Genomic DNA, 23,353 nt, shown 5'->3' with positions numbered 1-23,353 from the left:
CTGGTTGCTGGGGTTCTCTGGCTCCCGTGGCCACTGGCAGCTGAACCACCAGCCCCACAGTTTTGAGTGTTTTCTTGCCACGTAGTTGTGTGGGCAGCAAATATCCTGTTCCTCCCAATGTCTAATTGCCTTCCACCGGCAAAGCTGGTCCCTGTGCTCCCCGTGGACATCTGGCTCCCCAGCCTCTCTGTGCCTTTCAATAGAATTAGCCCTCCGTCCTGCTTAGGTGAATCTGATTAAGGTGGACACAGAGCCAAGTGTCCTCTCTTGCCGGAAGAGGCTTTGGGGTGGCTGGTGTGAGTAGGGAGGGCTGGGAGTGGGCACCCACGTCCCGCAGAGCCCTCAGTGCAGGGGTACTGGATCCAGCTCAGACAAAACTGGGCCCCGTCTCTTCCCAAGATGACCAGGCATGGGGTCTCCCCTGGGATACGTGACATGGTGCCTCTGTCCCCCGTCCCCTGGGCTGTAGGAAGGTGCCCTGAGAGCAACCAGGAGCCAGGGCACTGCCCCCACACAGGCCCCGCTGGCTGCGGGAAGCCCCCGGGGCACGTGGCCCAGAGGGGCTGCAGGGTGCTCTTCCAGTTCACGGCAGCCTCCCTCTCCACGCAGACCACTGGAGGCCATGCCCACTTGTCTGTCACGGCCACACGGGCTCTTCTTTACCTTCGCAGACAGGGAGGGTTCTATCTCGTATTTAACGATTTTCCATGCTCATGGTTCTCCTCGGTGCGTTTGGGTGTGAGGTGGGGACCCTGGGTGGGACATGCCCAGGCTTTGTTTCTAGACGCTGGGAAGAGGGCAGGCCGGGAGTCCCCCCTCAGGGCAGGCTGTGCCCAGCACTCAGCCTCGCTTCCCTGAGGGGGCTCAGAAGGCCCAGGCCATGTTCCTGCCACTACTGCAAGGCTGAGAAGCTGGGGAGTCGTGGTGAGGGGTCACCCCAATGTTGTCCATCATTTGCCCATCCCAACCCTGTCCTTCCACTGGACATGTGTCCTGGGGCAGGGGTCCACAGATGTTTCCTGTAAAGGCCAGAAGTCACTGATTTTGGCTTTGTGGGCCAGGTGGTCTCTGCCCAAACTATTCAACTGGTCACTGTAGCCCAAACATGGCCTGAGATCACGTGTGAAGGGGCAGGTGGGCCGCAGCAGTAGGCCAGGTGGACTTCACTCCTGGGCCCAGGCCGCCGTCCCCTGTCCTGCAGGCTTGACTTCTGGACCATGGGACAGACACTGGGTACTCACCCCAGCACTGTCTGTCCTGGAAAACTCAGGGCCAAAATAGCCAGGGACCGAGAAGGGCCCACAGCCTGTGCCTCGTGTGGGTGAGACAGGGAGGAGCAGAAATGGAGGAGCCTCACTGTGGCGCGTGTGCAGAGGGAGGCCAGCTGCAGATGGCAAGGAACACGGTCCCCACCCGCCTCTCTCCTCACCACCAGGGGCCTTTGGCAGTGACCAACCATCCCCGGGTGGCCATGGGCCCTGCAGGCAGCGTGTGGCCAACAGGGCCCCAGGCCATCGTGGGGACCCTGGGGGGAGAGCTGTCAGGCTAAGAAAGCCCCCCCCCACCATCCTGTGGCTTAAGACGGCCCCAGGATGGGTCTGCCCAAAGGAGCCGCCCCCTGGCTTCGTCCATCTCCTCCTGCCTAGGGGGCCTGGTCACACCGGAGGTCAGGGCCCTGCTGGCCTGGCCGCTCTGCATCAGATGAGACTTGCCCGAGCACCTCATGCTGACCGTCCCACCTGGTAGCTGGCATCTCCTCCCCTGGAAATGCCCCATAGAGACCCTTCCCCTGGTGGGCAAATCCCTTCCCGCAGGCACGTGGCTCCTGATTTCCACTGGGTGTCACCGGCTGCCAGGCACCCCTGCCAGACGACCTCGTCAGCCATGTCCAAGGAGTGCGCACAATGAGACCTGTTCCCCTCAGTGGGACTCAGAGTCAGCCGCCGCGCTGTGGCCTCCCAGCCCCGCTCACAGGGATCTACCTGCAGAGCCGCAGGAGAGAGGACCACGGCACCTCCCCCTGCAGCCAAGGTGGGTGCTGCCCCCGCTGATGGGTGAGAGCCTCAGGCGCAAAGGGTTCCGCAGCCCTCGGCTGTGTTGACCCTCAGTCTGGACCCGCCTGCCTCCTAGGGAGCTTTGCTCCAGGTGAGAGGTGGCCTGGCTCACCTACCAGGGTCCTTCAGGGACCAGGCCCTGGCCTGCCACTACGGCCGCACACACAGGGAGATGATTCTGCTTTGGTGCCTTTGAAATGGCCACTCATAGGCTCTTGAGGGCCTTGGTCTACAATTTCTCCCAGGCCACAGCGGCCATAGAGCACAATCCACAGCAGCACGCTGAGCACTTGGGCTGCGTCTTCAGGACGTCCATGGGGCAGGGGGGTGGTCAGTGCAGCCATTCTCCTGGAGAACTTATGTTGGCACACGTGTGTCCCTGTGTGTGACTGTGTACATGTGGGTCTCCGTGGTCCCCGGGTGCCCAGGTCTAGGTGTGCCCAGGTGTGTCTGTCTCTGCACACGTGTGTGCCTGCGTGTGACTGTGTACATGTGGGTCTCCGTGGTCCCCGGGTGCCCAGGACTATGTGTGCCCAGGTGTGTCTGTCTCTGCACACGTGTGTGCCTGCGTGTGACTGTGTACATGTGGGTCTCTGTGGTCCCCGGGTACCCAGGGCTATGTGTTCCCAGGTGTGCCTGTCTCTGCACACATGTGTGCCTGCGTGTGACTGTGTACATGTGGGTCTCCGTGGTCCCCAGGTGCCCAGGTCTAGGTGTGCCCAGGTGTGTCTGTCTCTGCACACGTGTGTCCCTGCATGTGACTATGTACATGCAGGTCTCTGTGGTCCCCGGGTGCCCAGGTGTGTCTGTCTGTGCACACGTATGTGCCTGCGTGTGACTGTGTACATGCAGGTGTCTGTGGTCCCCTGGTGCCCAGGTGTGTCTGTCTGTGCACACATGTGTGCCTGCGTGTGACTGTGTACATGCAGGTCTCTGAGGTCCCCGGGTGCCCAGGGCTATGTGTGCCCAGGTGTGTCTGTCTGTGTACACGTGTGTGCCTGTGTGTGTGCCTGTGTGTGTGAGCCCCCATTTTCACCCCTGTTTTGCTGTTGACGCACCCAGGCCGTGCAGGCCACTCTGATATGTAAACACCCGGTGGCTGCCTGATCCCAGTGGCCCTGAGAGCAGGGTCCCGCCAGGTAGCTCTGGAGGACGTTTGGTTCAGCACCTGCTGCCTAGTGTGGTTCTGGCCCGAGCCCACACACCCTCTGATGGGGTCTTGGGTGGTCCCCTGGGATCTGCCTGCCAGGCCCCTGCAGATGTTGCCATGGGAAGGGGCCTTGGGCTGAGTCTGACCTCCAATAGCCAGGGCCCCTTATTCCTGCTCCCCCAACCTTGGCCACCTGGCAGGGCGAGCTGTCCCGGAGATTCTGAGTGCCAACTGGGGTCTGAGCCAGGAGAGGGCTTTACCCTCAGCTTTCCGAAGACAGGTAGTCAGACGCCTTCCAGCCAATTGTGTCCCAGGGTTCAGCAAAGCTCTGACTCCTCGCTCCCAGGGCCTCCCCGCGCCAAGTGCAGTGTCCCAGACTTGGGCTCTCATCTGGCTCCACCTGGGCTGGGCACGGGCAGAGCAGCCCCGTGGCCCCCAGCCACCCGCCCAGCACCTGCAACCCCAGGTTCTAGCCCCGGCTCCACACTGATGGAAAAGTCCCAGAATGACCTTCCCACTGAGCTGGCAGCCCAGTGGGTAACCAACTCACACTGGCTCCTCTATGAGGGAAGAAATGAACAGATTTAGCTGGTGGTCACCTCCTGCGGACAAGACTGCAGTGTCAGGAACGCCTGAGGACTGAATTCAGGCCTGGGGTTCCGACCAGACCCTCTGCAGCAGACTTGAAGCCGTGACTTATCTCTTCCACGGTCACCATGGGCCTTCAGGCTGGGGCCTCCCCCCGCAGCGTCCTTCCGCCCTGAAGGCTGATTAATCCGTCCTCTACCCTCCATTCCTGTAGCCACTGGCGGTGGCTTACCTCCAGTACACATGGGCTTGGTCCCCATGTCAGCCACCGGCAGCGGCCACACAGTGGGTGGGGGCTGCCCCTGCCCTCTGCCCTCCAGGGGTCTTGGCGCACCCTGCACAGCAGCTGGAGGAGACCACTTCCCTCTGCATCCTCCCCACCCACAAGAGGAACCTCTCCCCCTCCTAATAATGTGTTTGTCACAAAGACATAATTGGCTCATTTGTAAGACCGAGAGCCCGGAGGCTGTACATTGGGGGTTTTTTGTGGCAGAGACGCAATCTCAACAATCTCAGTTGAATGCCACCAGGCTTTGAGGGAAGCAAACGAGGCATTCATCTTCTTCCCCGCCAGCCTTCCACGTGCTCGCGGCCCGTCTGCCTCCTCTGCGGCCAGGCCACCGGGCTGTTTGTCACAATCAGACAGGGACAGACTGACCTGTGGTACCACCTCCTCTGGAGGTCTGCTTCAGAGGAACCAGCAGGCCAGGTGGTGACCCATGCACCCGGATAAAGGGCTGCCCCAGTCTGGCCGGAGCCGGTGGAGCAGGAGGGCCGGCTCCTTCCCCTGTGCATCTGCACGGTCCTTCTCAGTTGCTGCCCCAGTGCCGTCTGGGGACAGGCTGTGTTCATGTCACTCAACACAGGTGCTTGGACCTAGTGAGGAGTGCCCATTAGGAGGGCGTCCTGCCTTGAGATGGGCCTGGGCTGGAGGAATGGAGGGTAGAGGGTGTATTTCCAGCCTTCAGGGCAGAAGGACACTGCTGGGGGAGGCCCCAGCCTGAAGGCCAAGGTGACCAGTGGAAACTTCGCAGGCACAAGAGCAGGAGGCAGGCTGCACGGAGGGCAAGCAAGCAGCTGTCCACAAGAGCAGGAAGAACTGGTGGAAATGGTCTTGATAATGTATCTTATTTTACTCAGTAGACAGGTCGTCTTGTTCCAACCTGCAGAAGTGTTACGAGGTATCTACATCATTGCTTTCCTGTTGACTCTTGGAAATCATGTGTGCTTTATTTTTAAGTTCATCTCCACTCAGACTAGTGGCCATTGTGGACAGGGCAGCTCTGGGGGCCCTTGGAAGCCTTGCAGAATGATTTCAAGGTGGTGTCCACCCTGCAGCTCTGTGGCAGCACTTGGCCTTGGTGTGTGGTGATTTGGCCTCTACCCTAGAGACCGGTCAGCGAAGACTCGGGGCCTCAGGGTCACCCTTGATTTTTTTTTTTAATTTTTCAGTTTTATGTGAACACTATATATATATATATATTAGTGTGGTGCTGAGGATGGAACCCAGTGCCTCATGCATGCCAGGCGAGCGTGCTACCACTTGAGCCACATCCCAAGCCCCCACCCTTGATTCTTAGATACCTGTACAGAGTGTGTAAGAATCTGCACAAGGTCAAGGTGAGCTTCTCATTCTAAACACTGACTGAAGAACTGCCCCTTAGCAGCAGGGCTCAGCTTCCTTCCACCTGCCTGAAGGTGAGGTGGGCTGGCCGCACCCAGGACTTCATGGGTCTTCTTTGCAGAGAAAGGGACACCAGAGTCTTCTGTCCTCGATCTTGCCACCTCCGCCAGCCCTCTCACACCCTCCTCTTTTCTGCCTTCCTCCACCAGCCTCAAAAATGGACCCCAGGGCTGGGGATGTGGCTCAAACGGTAGCGCGCTCGCCTGGCATGCGTGCGGCCCGGGTTCAGTCCTCAGCACCACATACAGACAAAGATGTTGTGTCTGCCGAAAACTAAAAAATAAATATTAAAAATTCTCTCTTTCTCTCTTTAAAAAAAAACAAAACAAAAACTCTTGATTCCCATATCCTCCCTCTAACCACTGTCCTATCATTCCTTTCTTTCAAAAAAAAAATTAAAAAAAAAATGGACCCCAGTTAGGCCGAGATCTGATGCAGGGCAGGTGGCCAGGTGCCTGCGATTGGTGGCATAGACGTAGGTCTGTTGTGGGCCTGGAAAGGGCTTCCCTGACCACTGCAGCCTCCTCAACATAGGGCAGGGACTGTGAAGAGCCCCAGCCTCTGGCTAGACCGACAACTCCAAACCTTCCCACCAGGTGATGAGGTGACAAAATGGCATACGCCTTCCCAACAGACCTTTTAGCAAGCTAGGAAGAGAACAACTTTCTGAACCTGGTGAAGGACATCCGCAGAACCCCACAGCTGTGGTCTCACCAACAGTGAGCAACTCAAAACTTCCCACTAGAGTCAGAAACAAGGTACGGATATCCCCTAGCACTGCCCTGCTCAACCTTGTACCGGAAGTCCTGCCCAGCAAGATAGGAAGAGAGAGGGAAGTGAAAGGTATGTGCATGTCTTAGGAAGGAAGAAAAACTGTTTGCAGATGACCAGAGGATGTATGCAGAAAGTACTAGAGAATGAACAAACTCTTGGAGCCAATAAACAACATTACCCAACTTGCAGGATATAAGGTCAACATACAAGTCGATTGCTTTCCTATATACCATCAATAAACAATTAGAATTTGAAACTTAAAACAGAATGCCATTTATAACAGCACCAAAAAGATGAAATACTTTAGGTGGAAATCTAACAAAATATGTACAGAATCGAGAAGGAAAACTGCAAAATTCTGATGCTTAGATCAAGAATCTAAATAAATGGACAGATAATCCATGTTCATGGATAGGATGACTCAACATTATGTGCGAATTCTTCCAAAGTCACTGCACAGATTCAACTCAATCCTGATAAAAATCCAGGAAGTCATTTTGTGGATGGTTGGGATGTGAGGTGTCCCCCAAAAGCTCATAATGAGAAAATGCAAGAAGGTTTAGAGGTGAAATGATCGGGTTACAAGAGCCTTAACCTAATCAGCAAATTAGTCCCGATAGGAATTAACTGAGTGCTAACTAAGTGTGGGCAGAGGGTGGCTGGAGGAGGTGGCGTGGGGGTGTGCCTTTGGGGTATGTATTTTGTATCTGGCAAGTGAAGTCCCTCGTTTCCTGATCACCATGTGAGCTGCTTCCCTCCACCACACTCTTCCACCACCATGTTCAGCCTCACCTCGAACCCCGAGGAATGGAGCCGGCTGTCTATGGACTGAGACCTCTGAAACCTGAGTCCCCAAATAAACTCTTCCTCTGGTAAAATCAACCTTGTCAGGTCTTTTGCTCACAGCAGTGAAAAGTCTGACTAAAACAGATACCAACAACAGATTATGAAGCTTATGTTGAAGGAGGAAAAACCCTGAATAGTCAACACGCCACTGGAGAGGAACAGAGTTGAAGACGGAGGCCACCCGATTCCAAGAGCCGCTCTGGCTGGGTGTGGTGGTGCACACCTGGAAGCCTAGCAGCTCCGGCAGGAGGACTGCAAGTTCGAGGTGAGCCTCACCAACCTCGTGAGACGCTGCTCAGAATAAAAACCTAAGAAGGCTGAGGACAGGCCATGGTTAAGGGACCTGGGTTGAATCCCTCGTACTGAATAAATAAATAAACCGACGAGCCCCTCTCAGCCCCAGCGGTCTCGACGGCGTGGTGCTGGCTGATGGAGGTAGGTGTCAGGGGGACAGGACTGAGAGCCTGCCACGGACCCAAGTGTGGCCGAGGGTCACTGACAGAGGGAAGAAGGCAGCAGGTGGAGAAAAGGCCTCTATTCCACACGTGGCGCTGAGACAATCGGCCACCAGACGTGAAAAACGGGTCAACCATCAGAAAGCCAGCTTCCAGATGGTCCCAGACCTGCATATGAAAGGCAAGTGACGAGACTTCTCGGTAACAACCGGGAGGAAAGGTGAGGTGGGCTGCCAGTGGGCTTCCGACAATCGAGAGCCTGGTCCACGAATGAAAAATGTCCCGATAAACTGGACTTTTGTAAAATAAAAAACGCTGGCTCTGCAAACGTCATGTTCAAGAGAACAGGAAGAGGGCACAGGAGGGAGGGGCGCACAGGAGAGAGCCTATCCTACCTGCCCCACCCCCCTGGGCAGCTACCTTCTAGGCCACAAGTCTAATTCAGCAAGCCCTGATAAGACAGGGAGTAGCCTGAAGTGGCAGTGCTCATCAAGAGGCCCACCCAAAAGGCCTCCAACTGGACCACACTCTGCAAAAAGAAAAGCTACAGGCAATGACAAGGTCAGAGGTGGCCAGGAGTTGGAGGGGGGTTGACAGGTGGAGCACAGGGCACTGGGGCAGTGGAACTATGGTGTGTGACTCTGTGGAGGCAGACAGGTCATCATGCATGCGCCCAAGCCCACCCAACACACAATGCCAGGCCCTGAAGGTGGGATCTGCCGTCCCAGCCTGAGGCTTTGCCATGCTGGCTCTGTAAACAGTGAGGCCCTTTGCAGGACCCAGCCTCTCCTCCGGGAAGCCCATGCCCAGCTGCAGCCCTGTGCTGGGACTGGGGTTCAGAACCACTGCCCAGTAGCCAGCCTGTGGTGGACACTTGACAAGGCCACTTCACTGAACTCCAGCAGCCTTAATCAGGTAGAAGCTGGTGCCAGACCTGCCTGCTGGGTGGGTCCTGTTTCCAGGGAAGGACACCAACTCCAGGTGGTGACAGCCCTGCTGAGTCTCAGTGTCCGCTCCTGGTAAGCTCTGGTGCTTGGATCACCGGTTCCCCACGGAGCCCATTTCTGAACAGGGCTCAGAGGAACAGCATTCCAGTGCTGAGGGGTGACACTCCAATGCTGCGCAAGGGCTGCTGGGTCTGCAAGCCTCTCAGAGCACCGAGGCCCAGCAACGGGCAGCAGGCAGCCAGGCTTTGCCTTGGGCACCAGCTGCTTGGGCAGAAGGCATGGTGTGATCCCAGTGGGAGAGCAACCAAGGTCCTAGGGGTCTCCAGGGGTCTCCATGTAAGTGCCTGCAGGTGCCAGGTGTGTGCAGGAGGGACAGCCGGTCAGGCTAGGGCAGCACTCAGGGGCTGCAACTGGGGGGACCCCTTGCCACAGCAGGCCCTAGGGGGCAGGAGGCTCAGGCAGAGACAAACCCAGCGGCAGCTGTGGGCAGAGGGTGCCAACATGTCCTAGGGAGGAGGCTTGTGGCCAGCTCCAGGCTCCTTCTGCCTCCTCCTGAGTCACCCAAGGGCCTTGCCGGCACTCAGGACTGGGAGTGAGACTGAGAAGGTGGGCAGGACTGATGTGAGGGCACTGCCCAGCATGGTGTCCAGGCCAGGAGGCAGCAGCCACATCCTGCAGCTCAGCGGTATGATGGGCAGCTCCATAGCCACCATGGGGCTGAATGAGACCCTGGGCCAGGAGATCACCTCCTGCCCCACCTCCCCCCTACTTCCCCACCTCCCCCGCTACTTCACCTGGGTGGGGAGGCCAGAAGGACGCCCAGATCCAGGTCCCATCTCGGCTGGTCCTGGGGACAGCTCTGGGCATGGTGTCAGGCCTGGATGGGAGCTTTGTGATCTACATCCGGGCCCTCGCAATCGTTGAGCGGGTCAGCGCCAGCTCTGCACGGGAGCCGTAAGCCTTGGCATGTGCCCTGGGGAACAGCGGGTTTCCTGTGCCTGGCAAGGCCAGACAGACAAGCACGGCAGTGAGTTCTTCTGGCCCGGCAGGGGCTGCCTGGCCCCACTCTGTGTGTCCCTTTGAAGGGTGATTAGGGACCCCCACCATATATCTGCCATGGAACCCCTGAGTGTGACCTTATGTGGGAAAAGGGTCTTTGCAGATGTAAGACATCTTTGCAGGGTCTGAGGTGACCCTCCCAAGTCCATGACCGTGTCCTCAGAAGACAGACACTCAGAGGAGGAGATGATGTGTAGCCGGGGCAGAGGCTGGAGAGATGTGGCCAGGGGCCCATGATGCCCGGAGCCACCAGAGCTGGAGGGAACATGGCCTGTGACGCCCTGCACCTGGGCTGTCAGTGTCAGAGGGACACACAGAGCTGAGGGAGGATGAGTGTCCTTGGCTAGAGCTGGTCTCGCTGTTACTGCAGCCTAGGAGGCTGGGCTGAGTGCTCTGAGAGCCCCGGTTTCCACGGCCTGTGACTGGCACAAAAGGTGGGGGCTGAGCTTTCCCATCTTGAATGTCTGCCCCTGGCGGGTTTGTCTGGGAGCTTTCTGAACATCTCCAGCTGATCTGACAAATGCAGGTATTTTTAATACATTAGGCTCCTTTTAAACAAGCTGTCAGGAAAATTAATCACAGGAAGTTTAACCGGCGTTAACCTGCCTGAGAGCCCGGCAATTACCGGCTTCCCGTCTGCAGGCAGGTCTGACAGCATGGGGCCCTGGAGGCGCCTTGCTCACGGTTCCAGAAACGCCGTCCTCAGCTTGAGGCACCTGTGCTGACCCCACATCACCACGTCAGTGTCTGAGCAGCTGTCTGGGCCTGACAGTGCAGGGGGCTGGAGCGTCCTCTGAGCCCAGGCCCTGGTACCAGGTCCCTGGTCTGCCCATCTCCTCAGAAGCAGTCCAGCCCTGTGCAGTGGCTCTAGTCCCCTGAGGTGCAGTTCATCTCTGCATGATGGGCCTGTGGGGACTGAGGGACCATGGGGACAGCCATCCCGCCCTGCCTCTTATGAGCATGGCTGCCAGCACAGGGACACAGCATTGCTCAGCCCTTACTCCAGGGTGCTCTTGTTCATCCTACAGGGACGTGGGGCCTCCCTCCTGACCTGCTCTCAGGGGAAGATGCCCTGGAGACCACTTGGTGAGTGGTGAGGCCCCCAGAGCTGGCTTCAGAGAAATCTGCGTGCTTTTCCCTGGGGAAGCCCGCTCCCCAGGCCCGTCAGTGGTGGTGGGGGGGCACCAGGTGAGGTCCTGGGGTCCCTTTACTGATGACAGTCTGGGTGAGGCAGACTCCATTTGGAACTAAGAGCAGCTTCCTGATAACTGCCTTTCTGAACGCGGCTCCCCTCCAGGCTGGGGACAGGCCCTAGGAAGTGCCTGACATTCTGGCTTTCCCTGGCTGAGCACATGGCCGACCTGCCTAGGGGCCACCTGACTTTCATTTCTGTGAACTGGAAGGGCTTCTGAGGGGCCCACAGAGAGGCATCCAGCTGCTTCTCCCCCATTCGATCAAATAGCACGAAGCGAACTTTTCCTTCTTCCACTGTCTGCCTGTCTCTTACGCAGGAAGGTGGCTGATCCTGGCCAAGCGGGATCCAGGCAGGGTCCCCGCTGCGCTTCCGATCAGAGAAGAGGTCCAGGCTGCCCCGTGCAGGAAGGGCTCTGGGCTGGACAGGATCTGCCCATGCTGGCTACTCTGTCCTTGGAGGGTGCCAGGAGAGGCCAGTGGCCAGTGCCTGGGGCGCAGGGATCCTGTCAGATCCAGGTCTATGAGACAGATGCGAAGGCTCCCTCTTCCCCTCCAGGCAATAAATAGTGACCTCGACAGCCGCTTCCTACTGTGCACATCCTGCTGGGCGCAGGGCCCGAGGAGACAGGCGTACAAATGAGCCAGCCCCTGCCTGGCTCCAGACCAGCACAGCCCCAGACGCTGGATGGGCTCCCAATGACAGGACCCAGACGTGCTTTGTGTCGCTCCTGGACCCTTGGAGCAGGGAAATCATGCTCCCGACACAGCATCGGTAGGCCTGCCGTGAGCAGTCGGTCATCCCAAACAGGTCATTTCTGAAAAGTGCCAGTGCTCTTCCAACCTCGAGGGGCAGAACCGAGTGGTGTCTTTTTAAATAGAGGAGCTGTTTTAAGTTCCAAGAACACAAAGCTCGCCGAAGGACGCTCTTAACCTTTAAATACGTCAAAGGAGAGTTATTGAAATTTACAATAAATTCACCTTTTCACAGACAACGGGCTAAAAATGTTTTAAAGTCCAAACAATGCTGCTCTTTTTTATAAGCCTGGGTGTAAGATTTACTCAACGCGGCGCTGTCCCTGACTTTGTTTCTAAGGTAATTATGTTTCTTTGCTATGTATTCTCTTGCAACACTGTTTTAATAATTCCTTTGACCTGAAGTCTTTCATCTTAAGCTGCCTCAGATATTTTTGAGTGCTTAAAGCACTGTTGAAAGTGTACAGAGGCCTGCGTTTGGGGTCCTGGACTAGCTCTTCTGCCATAAACAACCATAAAACCCACATGGTGCGCCAGGTGTCCTATGCAGACTCTGGACAGGCCTTAGACTGTGCTCCCCACAGTAGGGGCACCAAGGAGACCTCCATGGCCCTCGCATCCTGGGTTTTCCTGATGGAGTCTGGGCCAGATGCGGCTCCACAAGCTGAGGAGGCATAGCTCGGGACGGGACCCTCAGAGAGGGGACCTTGCAGAGTAAGGTGGGAGAGGGACCTGCAGGGGCCAGCTCAGAGGCCTAGGCAGGGCTTTCCTGTGGGTGCCGGGCCGCTGGGCTGTGTGCAGACCAACCCCATGAGAGGCTGGCCAGAAAGCAGTGGGCATCCGTAGAGGCTGGAGCTGGAGAAGAGACCTGTGGGCACACCACGCCTGCAGCAGAGGGGCCAGGAAGTGAGCTCAGAGGGAGGCCCACGCCCAGAGTGAGGCCCAGCAGGCCTGAAGCAAATCCCTGATCCAGAGAGACCTCAGAGGAGCCCTCCTGGGCCTTCACTTGTGATCTGCACTAACATCTGCACTTGGGAAGCAGAAATCAAGCCAGCACAGCACAGGACGGGTGGTCTGCACTGGACCGCCGGCCCAGGGGAGAACCAGCACTCTTCAGAGGAAGATAACAGAACCCAGAGGCTTCGTGATGTGGCCTCTACAACGTCCCTGTGAGTAAAAAACTGCCAGATACGGAAAGAAATAGGAAGATGTGACCCGCTGGGAAGGAAAGAGCAGCTTCCGGAAACAGCCTTCAGAGCAGGCCAGGTGGAAGGAGCGCCAGGCTCAGCCGGGCACCAGCAGCCCTCCTCAGGCTGAGCACCCGGGGGGGGGGGGATGGACGGTCCCGCAGCGACACTACAGGAAAAGCACCCACAGCTGGGCCTGAGAAGTCAACGGGAAACAGCCCGTGCGCCTTGGCTTCCTAGCCAGCCGACCGAGAAAAGGAGCCAGACATGGAGAGTGTGGAGGAGTCTGAGAGGAGAGGGTCAGAACGAGGGTCCCCTGACCTGAACCCACACACAGCCTGGGATTGCCCTGAGGGACCCGCGTGGAAGACACCTAAAGGACCCAGAACTGCCACCAGGACCAGGACTCACCCTGGACAGCGCTCTCCTGGGGAAGAGCCGAGCAGCCTGGCAGAGGACGCAAAGCCAGGACTCACTTTGCAACTGCCACCGACAGATGGTGAGCCCGCCCGGGGCGGATGCCTGCTGCAGGAAAACCCCGCAGCCGCCACGGGCCTCAGCGCCAGGCGCCACAGCGGCACTCAGAATGCTCGGGAAGCAGCACAAGTGCACCCCAGGCCAGCCAGGAAATGCACCTCTCCTGGAGGGCCAGAGGAAGGAGCCACGGTGACCGTGCTCCTGAGGAGGGGACCCTCGTGGGATGGGCGGAAAGACAAACAAGGGAAAAAGAAGATGTGCTAAAGAACCAACCACAACTAGGACTCCAGAGTGCCACCCCTCCAGCCAGGGGGCCTAGCACAACTGCCCAGCAACAGCAGAGCCCATGAGCTGCCCACAGGCACGACCTCCGCCCCACAGGCTGAGCCAGACCTGACACGAACCCAAGAGTTCTCTGAGCGTCGCAGGATGAAGTTAGAGATGGATAACCAAACGGTATCTGGAAAATACCCAGACGTTTGGAAACTTATAAACACATTTCTAAATACCACAAAGGTCAAAGAGGGAGTTGCAACTGAAATCAGAAATCTCTTTAACTAAATAAGCATAAGAATTTCAAAAGATCTGAGACGCCACGCCACCGATGTAATGCTTAGGAGGAATTTTATAGCATTAATTGTTTACATTAGAAAAGAACAAAGGTCTTAAATCAACAATATAAGCTTCCACCTTAAGAAATGTAGGAAAAAAGGGGAAAATTAATCTCCTAGCGAGCAGGGAAGGAAGAAGGAAGGTTAGAAATAAAACAGGCCACAACGTCAACAGAAGCGCCGTGAAACCGAAGCTGACGTTCCAGGAACAGCAACGTCACACACTCCCAGCTGTGCCGACCCAGGAAGGGGAAGGCCTGTTGTCAGCCTCAGGAATGGAAAAGGGTCATGAGGAGCCCTGTCAGCAGTCTAGGCCCCAAGCTTGACCACACAAGGCAGACTGCCAAACTTACTCAAGAAGAACTGCGGCACCTCGCCAGAGCCTCACGAACCCCGCGCCCGAGGGCTTCACAGGAGGGTCCCATCAGGCCTTCAAAGGAGGACTGCTGTCCCCACGGCCCCTTCTAAGAACTCAGGTAGGCAGTCCTCCCCACGCGCTTCACGGGGACAGTATTAACCGATAGCAAGACCAGACGGAAAACTCCCGATGACATATTAGCGGGTCATACACAGTAAATGCACAGCCCGCGAGGTTTATCCCAGGGACGCGTGGCCGGCTCCGCATCAGACAGGAACCAACGCTCTTCACCACGGGCGCGAGAGGAGTCACATTCATGGGGACAGAGGGCAGAACGTTTCCAGGGGGCACGGGACAGGTAAGTGGGAAGTCATGCTTAAGGCACAGAGTTCTGTTTGGGAAGGTGGAAGGTTCCGGAGTTGGATGATAGAGGTGGTCACGCAGCAGTGTGAATGTGCTTAATGGAGCTTACCCTTAAAATGGTTAAAGTCACGTACAGTTTGGCACCGTGAACAACGAGTGGTCAAGACGATTCCCTGTGATGACTGACCAAGAGGAGCCACATGAGAAGCAAAAAATCAGTGCCCAAACCCCGACACCCGTTCACGATCAAAACCTCCCAGCCAACCAGGAAAGGAAGGGACTCACTTGGTGAAGAGCATCTCATCAAAACTTAAATAAACCAAAATCTTCATATTTAGAAAGACTCAAGAGCAAAGCAAGGAGGTTGCTCCTACCACTCCTAGTGACCACTCCTCGGAAGCCCGCAGTCCCACCAATGGGGCATGTGAAGCAGAAAACTCCCCCTCCAGATAGCCCTCTCCATGGGGCACTCCAAGGAACCCGAAACCCGTCTAGATCAGGAAGTGTGCTTATCGCGGCTGTGAGACACAAGGTCCGTATACAAAGGCCATTATGTATACAGGCCATGAAAAATAAAAAATATGAACACTTTTTAAAAGTCATGTATGGTAACACCCAAAACAAGAATACTTAGAAATCTAACAAAATATGTTTAGGACTTATATGCTGAAGATTCCTGCTGTGTGAAAGAAATCAAAGAAGACCCAAATAAATAGAGAGATCACCATCTTCACAGATTGGGAGGTCGATGTTAAGATGCCAAGGCTGGCTCCCCTATGTATTAACATAATCCCAACCAAAGTCCCTGCAGGATTTTCACACATACTAACAAACTAATTCTAAAAGCAGGTAGAAGGTAAAGAAATTAAAATAGAAAAAAAAATTGGAAAAAAAAAGAACAAAATTGAAGGCCCCAGGCTAACCAAAAGACAACTGTCAAACTACAGGAATCAGCGACCGACTAGGGGCAGGTGGGGGTCTGGGCACAGAGCACTCGGCTGTGCTCATCTGATGCAGACTGACCAAGCTGCAGAGAGACTTCAGGGGGGCAAATGTCACTTCTTCACAAGGGGCGCTGGGGCATTTGGAAACCGATAGGCAGGGTCTTGAAGTGTCTATACCTCGCACGCCATAGAAAACTCACAGACGTGGAACTGTAGCACTTCCTTGGCTCAGGCACTGAGGTCTGAGACACGGATGCCAAAAGTTCAATCCATGAGGTTCCTATGAGTGGGAATTTGTCAATTGACAAGCTTTCACTGTGTAGATACCGTGTTAGGAGAGGGCAAGGACAAGCCCCTCTTTGGATGGAATCATGAGCCTGATAAGGGACATATATGCAGAGGACGTAGGAACCCTGGAGATGTAACCCTGAGAAACCACCACCCAGCCTGGGGCAGAGCCCGACCCAGACCCGTGGCTGCTGACCACCTGGGAGATGGGCAGTGACCCTGTCGGCAAGTGCCAAGTGGACCCATGGCAGGACTCCCATGGGAACCAACCAGAGCCCTGTGGGCAGGACACTGAGCCTTCTCAGCCCAGGTGCCATCACAAGCCCTTCATCGTCAGCCACAGAGTAACTGCGACCTCCAGGTAGGCCTGCTCCATCTGCAGCCCCCAGCCGGGTGACAGCAGCTGAGAGTGGCACGAAAGGGCCACCTGGGGGCTTCTTGTCCCCTGGTTTCCTCTGGTTCTTTTGGGCACTGGGCTCTTGGTGGCCGTCCAGGGTAGAAGACCCTGCAGAAAGCTGTTAGGGGTGGGGCCTCAGACTTGCCCCCATTGCAGCTCCATGGCCTCCCCTGTCCTCCGCTCAGGGAGCTTCCATGAACACCCAGGCAGGGCGCAGCCCCCACAGCCAGGACACAGGATGCCCCTCGCGGCTCACGGCCCTCGGCCATCCCTCTGTGCCTGTCCCTCTAGCTGTGCCTTTTCAGGTGTCACATGGTTGGAATCCACAGTGGCCTCTGGGCCTGGCCTCCCACACTCAGCCTGAGGTGTCCCTAAAACCTGAGTCTGAAAGAAACCTGAGAAGAGGCCTGCGGTTACCTGACAGCGGGTGGCCAAGTCCAGACAGGACAAAGGACATGGCAGGGGCAGGGCAGGGGGTGGGATGGAGCAGGGGGTGAGCAGGGGTGGAGCAGGGTGGGGCAGGGGCAGGGGCAGAGGGTGGAGCAGGGGTGGAGCAGAGGCAGGGGGTGGGGCAGGGGCAGGAGCAGAGGCAGGGGCAGGAGCAGGGGGTGGGGCAGGGGCAGGAGCAGAGGCAGGGGCAGGAGCAGGGGGTGGAGCAGGGGGTGGAGCAGGGGCAGGAGCAGGGGGTGGGGCAGAGGCAGGGGCTGGGGCAGGGGGTGGAGCAGGGGCAGGGGCAGGAGCAGGGGGTGGGGCAGGGGGTGGAGCAGGGGCAGGGGGTGGGGCAGGGGGTGGAGCAGGGACTGGGGCAGGGGGTGGGGCAGGGGCAGGGGCAGGAGCAGGGGGTGGGGCAGGGGTGGGGCAGGGGGTGGAGCAGGGGGTGGGGCAGGGGCAGGAGCAGGGGGTGGGGCAGAGGCAGGGGCTGGGGCAGGGGGTGGAGCAGGGGCAGGGGCAGGAGCAGGGGGTGGGGCAGGGGGTGGATCAGGGACTGGGGCAGGGGGTGGAGCAGGGGCAGGAGCAGAGGCAGGGGCAGGAGCAGGGGGTGGAGCAGGGGGTGGAGCAGGGGCAGGAGCAGGGGGTGGGGCAGAGGCAGGGGCTGGGGCAGGGGGTGGAGCAGGGGCAGGGGCAGGAGCAGGGGGTGGGGCAGAGGGTGGAGCAGGGACTGGGGCAGGGGGTGGAGCAGGGGCAGGGGCAGGAGCAGGGGGTGGGGCAGGGGCAGGGGCAGGGGGTGGGGCAGGGGTGGAGCAGGAGCAGGGGCTGAAGCAGGGGGTGGGGCAGGGGGTGGAGCAGGGGGTGGGGCAGGGGGTGGAGCAGGGACTGGGGCAGGGGGTGGGGCAGGGGCAGGAGCAGAGGCAGGAGCAGGGGGTGGAGCAGGGGGTGGGGCAGGGGTGGAGCAGGGGCAGGGGCAGGAGCAGGGTGTGGGGCAGGGGGTGGAGCAGGGACTGGGGCAGGGGGTGGGGCAGGGGCAGGAGCAGAGGCAGGAGCAGGGGGTGGAGCAGGGCAGGGGGTGTTTTTGATGGGGAGGGGACAATTTCTGGGACTGAGGCAGCAACAGCACCAGTGTCCAAGTCAATGTGGACGTCTGCAGGTGGCTACAGGACGCCTGACACTGTGGGGATTCTGTCCCAACAAATAAGAAGCTCAGGACCTTCCTTCTCTTAAACACAAGCACAGGTGACCACATGGGACTGTTTTTGTGGTCTGAAGTGCCCCTCTGCCCTTGCCCTGCTTGGCTGAGGGGCCTGCCTGTCCTGCTTGTGACCCCGGGAGCTCTGCCATCACATCGAGGGCTCTCAGCCAGCCTCTCAGTGTCCCAGGCCTCGCTGACACGGTGCATGCTCGTGCTCTGACGGTCCTGGCTGCCGTCCTGGGCACTTGGGGGGCTTGTGCCGCAGAGCCGAGGGTGAGCTTCCAGACCCTTTGTTCCTGGAGATGAATGTCCTTGGAATGCCACCACCTTGTCTGACTGCGACTGCAGGAGTGCCCCATGCTTGGGTCCTGAAGCCCTGGGCTGCTCTGAGGCACTCACGCCTGAGATCCCCTGGGCCAGAGCCAGCCCCACCAACTCTGGGCCTGCGTGCCCCCACTCCACCCGGCACACCTGAGAGGATCAGACTGGACCTGCCTGCCTGAGCACTCTGGGCTGTGTCCCCCTCCAGCCTCGCGGTGGGCACAGGTGGCTCTGGCCTCTGCTCCACCTTCTGGACACCAGATGCAAGTGTGGACCCTGCCTGGCTGCCTTGCACACCCTGTGTCTACCACCTGGCCCCAACAGGCAGGCCAGGGCCAGCGCCATGACACAAGCCCACCTCTTCCCCACGTGGCCCCTCCTCCCCAGGGCCTTGCAGTGACACTTGCTGTCCGAACACCAGATTCTCCACCTAGAGCATCTTAGGCTTTTTAAAACCCTTTTTAGATCAAGACTGGTCTTGAATTCTGGCCCACTTGGTCCTCCTGCCTCAGCCTCCCAATTGCTAGGACTAGATGTGGCCATTGTGCCCAGCTCTAAAAACTTTAAGCTTGAAACATTTCAAACATATACAAAAAATCAATCCCCACTTTCCACCACGGCAGACTCGCGGCCAGTCTGCTTCATCACAGCCCCCCCCCCCCCCCCCCCGTGTCCCTGTGCCCAGACAGTAAACGGCATTCTGTCTGTAAATCTCTCTGTATGTGCCTCTAAGAGATAAGGGCTGTTTTTAAAACTCTACCCAGGTAGTTGCAGGACAAACAGCCAGGGGCACCCAGGAGGTGCCGTCACCCGCCCAGAGCCTTCACTGCAGGCTGCCAGTTCGGTTTCTCCGCAGGGGAAGCTGGCAGGTTGCCCCAGCCACTGCTCGCCCCTGGGTTTTGCTGAGGGCATCCTAATGCTGGGTCTCCCCTGTTCCTTGTCCCCTGCCTGTCCTCTGACTCTGAGCCGGCAGCTGCATCCAAGGGCTCTGCCAGGCTTGAATTCCATGTTTCCCTCGAAAGCTTTGAGAGGGCTGTGAACAAGCACCTGGACTCAGCCCACCCGCTCTGTCCTCTGCGACGTCAGCTGCAGAGAACCAGCACCTGCGCTGGTGGCTCCAGGATTGCATGTGGTGGTTTCTGCGCTCTGCTTCCTTCTTCCTTTATTAACCCGGATGTGCGGTACTCAGGTGCTACCCCTCACTGGAGGGCTATTCCAGAGCACCCTTTATACAACAAAGGCAGCAACGTGCTTGTGCCCTGCCTGCAGAGGGACACTGAATCCAGACTGGACGCAGTGCATGGTGCCCAGTGCATGTGTGTGCTCTGTGTGTGTGTACACACGACGTGCGCGCATATGCCCCAGGCCTCAGGACACTGGGCTGGAGGTGATCAGGGCCTCCTAGGCCCTCACACTGTCCTTAGGTAAATGAGAGCCCATGTAGGGGCAGCATGTGTCAAGTTTTGTGGCCTGGAACTTAGAGCTGGTGGCTGCGCTGGGACTGCCCTGTGGCTGGGGGTTGGATGGGGTACAGTGAGGCCTTGGGCAGATTGAACTAGACACCCAATTCCCTCAGACCGCTGCTATCTGTCCCCAGCTGGCCCGTCTTCCCCATGCAGGTGTGCACACTTAGTACACACTCCCTGGTTGTGTGAGCCCAAGACCTGCCTGAGCTGCCGCCTGTCCACCAGCCCCAAGGCCAGCAACACAGAGCTGTGACATCTAAGGTCAGAGCAGGAGGCTGGCCTGGACTATGTCAGGACCACCTTGGACTCAAGGTGGAGCCATGTGGTCAGGACCACATGACCGTCCTAGAGGAATCCTTGGGCACCCTGTAGGTCCCCCATTCCCCAGCTCCTCTTCCCAGCCACCTTGCTGGCCCCAGCACGGGTCTCTGGCCTTTGGGAGAAGCCTGGCATCATGTCCTGGCCACCCTGCCCTGTGTCTGCCCCCCCCAGCCCCCCACACTCAGGCTGCACTCAGAAAGCACCTGGCCGGCTCTCTTCAGCAATGACGCTTCCAAGTTGCTCAGAAACTCCACCACCAACACCCAGCTTGCTTCCAAACATACCTTCTGCTTGCAAATGCCCAGGACAGAGCCTCATGGATGTGGAGGATGGCAGACCTTGTGGGGGACACTCAAGCTGGGAGAGGCCTCCTGTTTTGGAAGGTGGGGCCATTTTATTGGCCAACACATTAACTCTTCCAAACGTGATCAGTGAGAGGGAGATGCATGGGTAAGGATGCCCCAACTTGGGCCAGGTGCTGTAGAGAGTGGTATTCACATGGGCACTGGGCACAGTGATCCCCCCGCAACCACTCCTAAGGCGGCGGACGGTGGTGCGGTTGGGAGGGGTGGTCAGAGCCTCTTCTCAGGAGCTTGCTTTTCAAGCACACTGTGCTGTGCTCTGGACTCTGGGAGCCTGGTCAGAGCCTCAGATGAAAGAGCGTCCTTGTAATCAGCCGCTACAAGAACACAGCCAGGCCTTCAGAGAGAAAGGGAGGTGCCGGGGAGGCCAGTGAGCGCTAAGTGGACCTTACAGAGCTGCCTCTGCTGAAGTCGGAGCCCCTCCCAGGGTGGACGCTCAACAGGCATCCTTAAGGGGACCAGTGACCAGGACCAGGCTGAATAGGCCTCCCAACCTGCCCAGCAACAAAACCAGATGAATGGCACTTGGAGAGGCCAAGGGATAGTGTGGAAGGTCCCCAGGCATCAGGAGAGAGAGGATGCTTCTGAGGGCTGATAGCTGATGGGGGCTGAGGCAGTCCCCCCATCCCTCCTCTGCTGTTGGTGATTGGATTAGTCCAGGCTGCTCCAGACGGAGCCCAGGAGCTGGGAGGCCTGGGCTATGCCCAGGTAGCTCCTGGGGCAGGTGCCACTGACATGTCAAGTCAAACCTGCAGGGGATGGTACTGAGTATGCGGAGGGCACCCCCGGGCAGAGCCCACAATGGACAGGGCCTGGGGAAGGAAAACAGAGGGGGAAGGTAATTCTCACCGTCCACCGCATGGGGCATCCTGTTTGCTTCTGCCTCTGGTGTGGGGAGGGCCCTGCTGGAGAAGACGCGTCCCCTGCATCGCAGTGAGGGCCCCTTGAGTGGGGACACTGGGAGCCACAAGTTCTATGTGCAGCCATTGGGGACCAAGAGTTTATTCTGCCCCTATGACGCATGTCGGAAGTGGCCGGCAGAGGGTCAAACCCAGGGATTGACAGCCAGATGACAGCTGTCCCTGCCCTGACACTTCTGTCCCCTAAGCTGCACCTCACCATACTGGGGCTTCCAAGGCAACTGTGGAATTCTGTTGGAGGCTGCCTCCGCTGGTAAGGGCCAGCCAGATGGGGACAGTCAGCCGGCCCCTTGTCAGTGTGGCACAGCACACAGACCCTGCCCAGGCCCCCCACCCCTGCCTTCTTTACCCACCCAGGGGTAGAGGAAAGCCTGTACCTTGTGGCCACCTACATCCTAGACTCAAGACACCATACAAAATGTCATTTCTGCCCAACTTCCTCTGTGGACGCCCACCTCACACCTCGGGCCTTCACACCTGGGGCCCAGCAGAACTCCCCAGCCTGCCGCCGCCTCATCCACACCCACTCCAAGGAGGGCTCCAGCCAGAGATCCGGGGTGCTCTGCTCAGACCTTCAGGCCCCCCTGTAGCCATCTGGCCCTGCCCGCTCCCCACAGTGCTCTCCAGCTCCCAGCACCAACCGTCACAGCAGCATCGGGGCAGTGGGGAGTGCTTCTGCCCCTGGCCCTGCAGACCTCCAGCTTCCCTCAGACAGCCAGCTTTGTGATCACCCCACTTCACAGAATGCAGGACTGTGGCTAAACGGGGAGCAGCCCACTGTGGCATCAACCTCAGCCCCACCTCCTGGGTTTGGCCAGGGCAGGGTAGAAGCCCAGGGGGAGCCCAGCTGGGGCTCCTGCTGCAGAGTCCTGGGGTGGAGCCCTTGAGGGCACACAGCCTTTAGAAAAGCTGATGAAGGGACCGCTCCCTGAGAGCACACTCAGGTTTCCGTCAGATCTCAGAACCCCCTGGAGGTCACCGACTGGGGCTCCAGGCCCTTTCAGTGGAAGGAGGGATTGAGGGGGCGTGGGGCTGGCCACGCTGGCCTGAGAAGTGGGAAGGAGTTGGGCTGCTCTGAGGCACCCTTGCTCCCTCCCAGCCTCCCAGGAGTGGCCTTTCTCAGTGACCGCTCTCTGGGCCTTGGCACCCAGAGGGCACACCATGGGAAACTACTTTGGCGAAAGAAAGGGAAGTGCTCAGGCTCCCGGAGAGGGGCTAATGAGGCCCATTTCCTCTGCCCTTCTCTCCTGAGGCACTCACCTGGATGACGACCTTGACGGTGGCAGTGTCCACAATGGGTGTGCACACCAGGCCTCCGGGGTGCTGGCCGTCAGCACTGCGGTTCTGCTGGCCCATGGTGAAGAGCATGGGCACGGCCAGGAGCCCTGAGGCCAGCCAGATAGCGCTGATGAACTTCTTGGTGCGGCTGCGGGACATGAGGGTCTTGGCCTTGAAGGGGTGGCAGATGGCCAGGTATCGCTCCACGCTCAGGCTGGCCACGTTGAGAGCGGTGGCATAGGTGCAGGCATCCCGCAGGAAGTAGTAGCCCCGGCAGACAGCGTCGCCAAAGGCCCAGGGGTGGTGCACCCAGATGAAGTTGTACAGCTCCACCGGCATGGCCAGCAGCAGGATGAGCAGGTCCGACAGCGCCAGGCTGCCCAGGTGGTAGTGCACCGTGCTCTGCAGGTTCTGCAGGGACTTCTTGCGGGCAAGTGTGAACGCTGTCACTGAGTTGCCCACGGTGCCCACCACGAAGAGTGCCAGGTACACTGCGGTCACCAGCACCTTGGAGTAGATGTCGGTGTTTACGTCCAGGTCGCTGCTGGGCGCAGGGAGGCTGCGCTGGGACACGTTGCCGGAGCCGTTGACCAAGCTCGGGGTCAGGAGCGCTGCCTCCACCTCTGACTGCGGCTGCTGGAAGAAGTCGGCCACCGGCGCACCAGCGCTGCCTGGCACGGAGCTGTTGAGGCGCATGGTGGGCGCGGGGTCCGCGGCTTTGTCCTGCTCCTCTGGGGCTGGAAGTCCAGGCAAGGGTGGGCGCGCCTCAGGCAGGGCAGATGAAGAGGAGCCGGGGGAGGGTGCAGAGGCGAGGAGGCGCGCCGTCCAGTCAGGAAGCGCTGGACGCCGACCGTGCTGCCCTGGGAGAGCTCGGCTCGCGCTCGCCCGGGGCTCCCCGGGCTCGGGGCTCAGCTCTCCGGATTCCCAGC

At 58.5% G+C, this 23,353-nt stretch overlaps 1 protein-coding gene across 1 annotated transcript in view; it reads right to left on the bottom strand.

The window, feature by feature from the left end:
• Positions 1 to 23,120, bottom strand: part of Ntsr1 (neurotensin receptor 1) — a 33,054-nt gene extending 9,934 nt beyond the window's left edge. Inside the window, exon 1 of the mRNA XM_027954114.2 lies at positions 22,407 to 23,120. Within this exon, the coding sequence (XP_027809915.1) occupies positions 22,407 to 23,120 (714 nt within the window). The remainder of the gene's footprint in view (positions 1 to 22,406) is intronic.
• Between the last annotated feature and the right edge of the window lie 233 nt (positions 23,121 to 23,353).

The sequence above is a fragment of the Marmota flaviventris genome, chromosome 2 (assembly GCF_047511675.1).
Source record: "Marmota flaviventris isolate mMarFla1 chromosome 2, mMarFla1.hap1, whole genome shotgun sequence".
Lineage (NCBI taxonomy): Eukaryota > Metazoa > Chordata > Mammalia > Rodentia > Sciuridae > Marmota > Marmota flaviventris.
The sequence above is the reverse complement of the archived record's forward strand: the minus strand, read 5'-3'. Positions and strand labels throughout refer to the sequence as shown.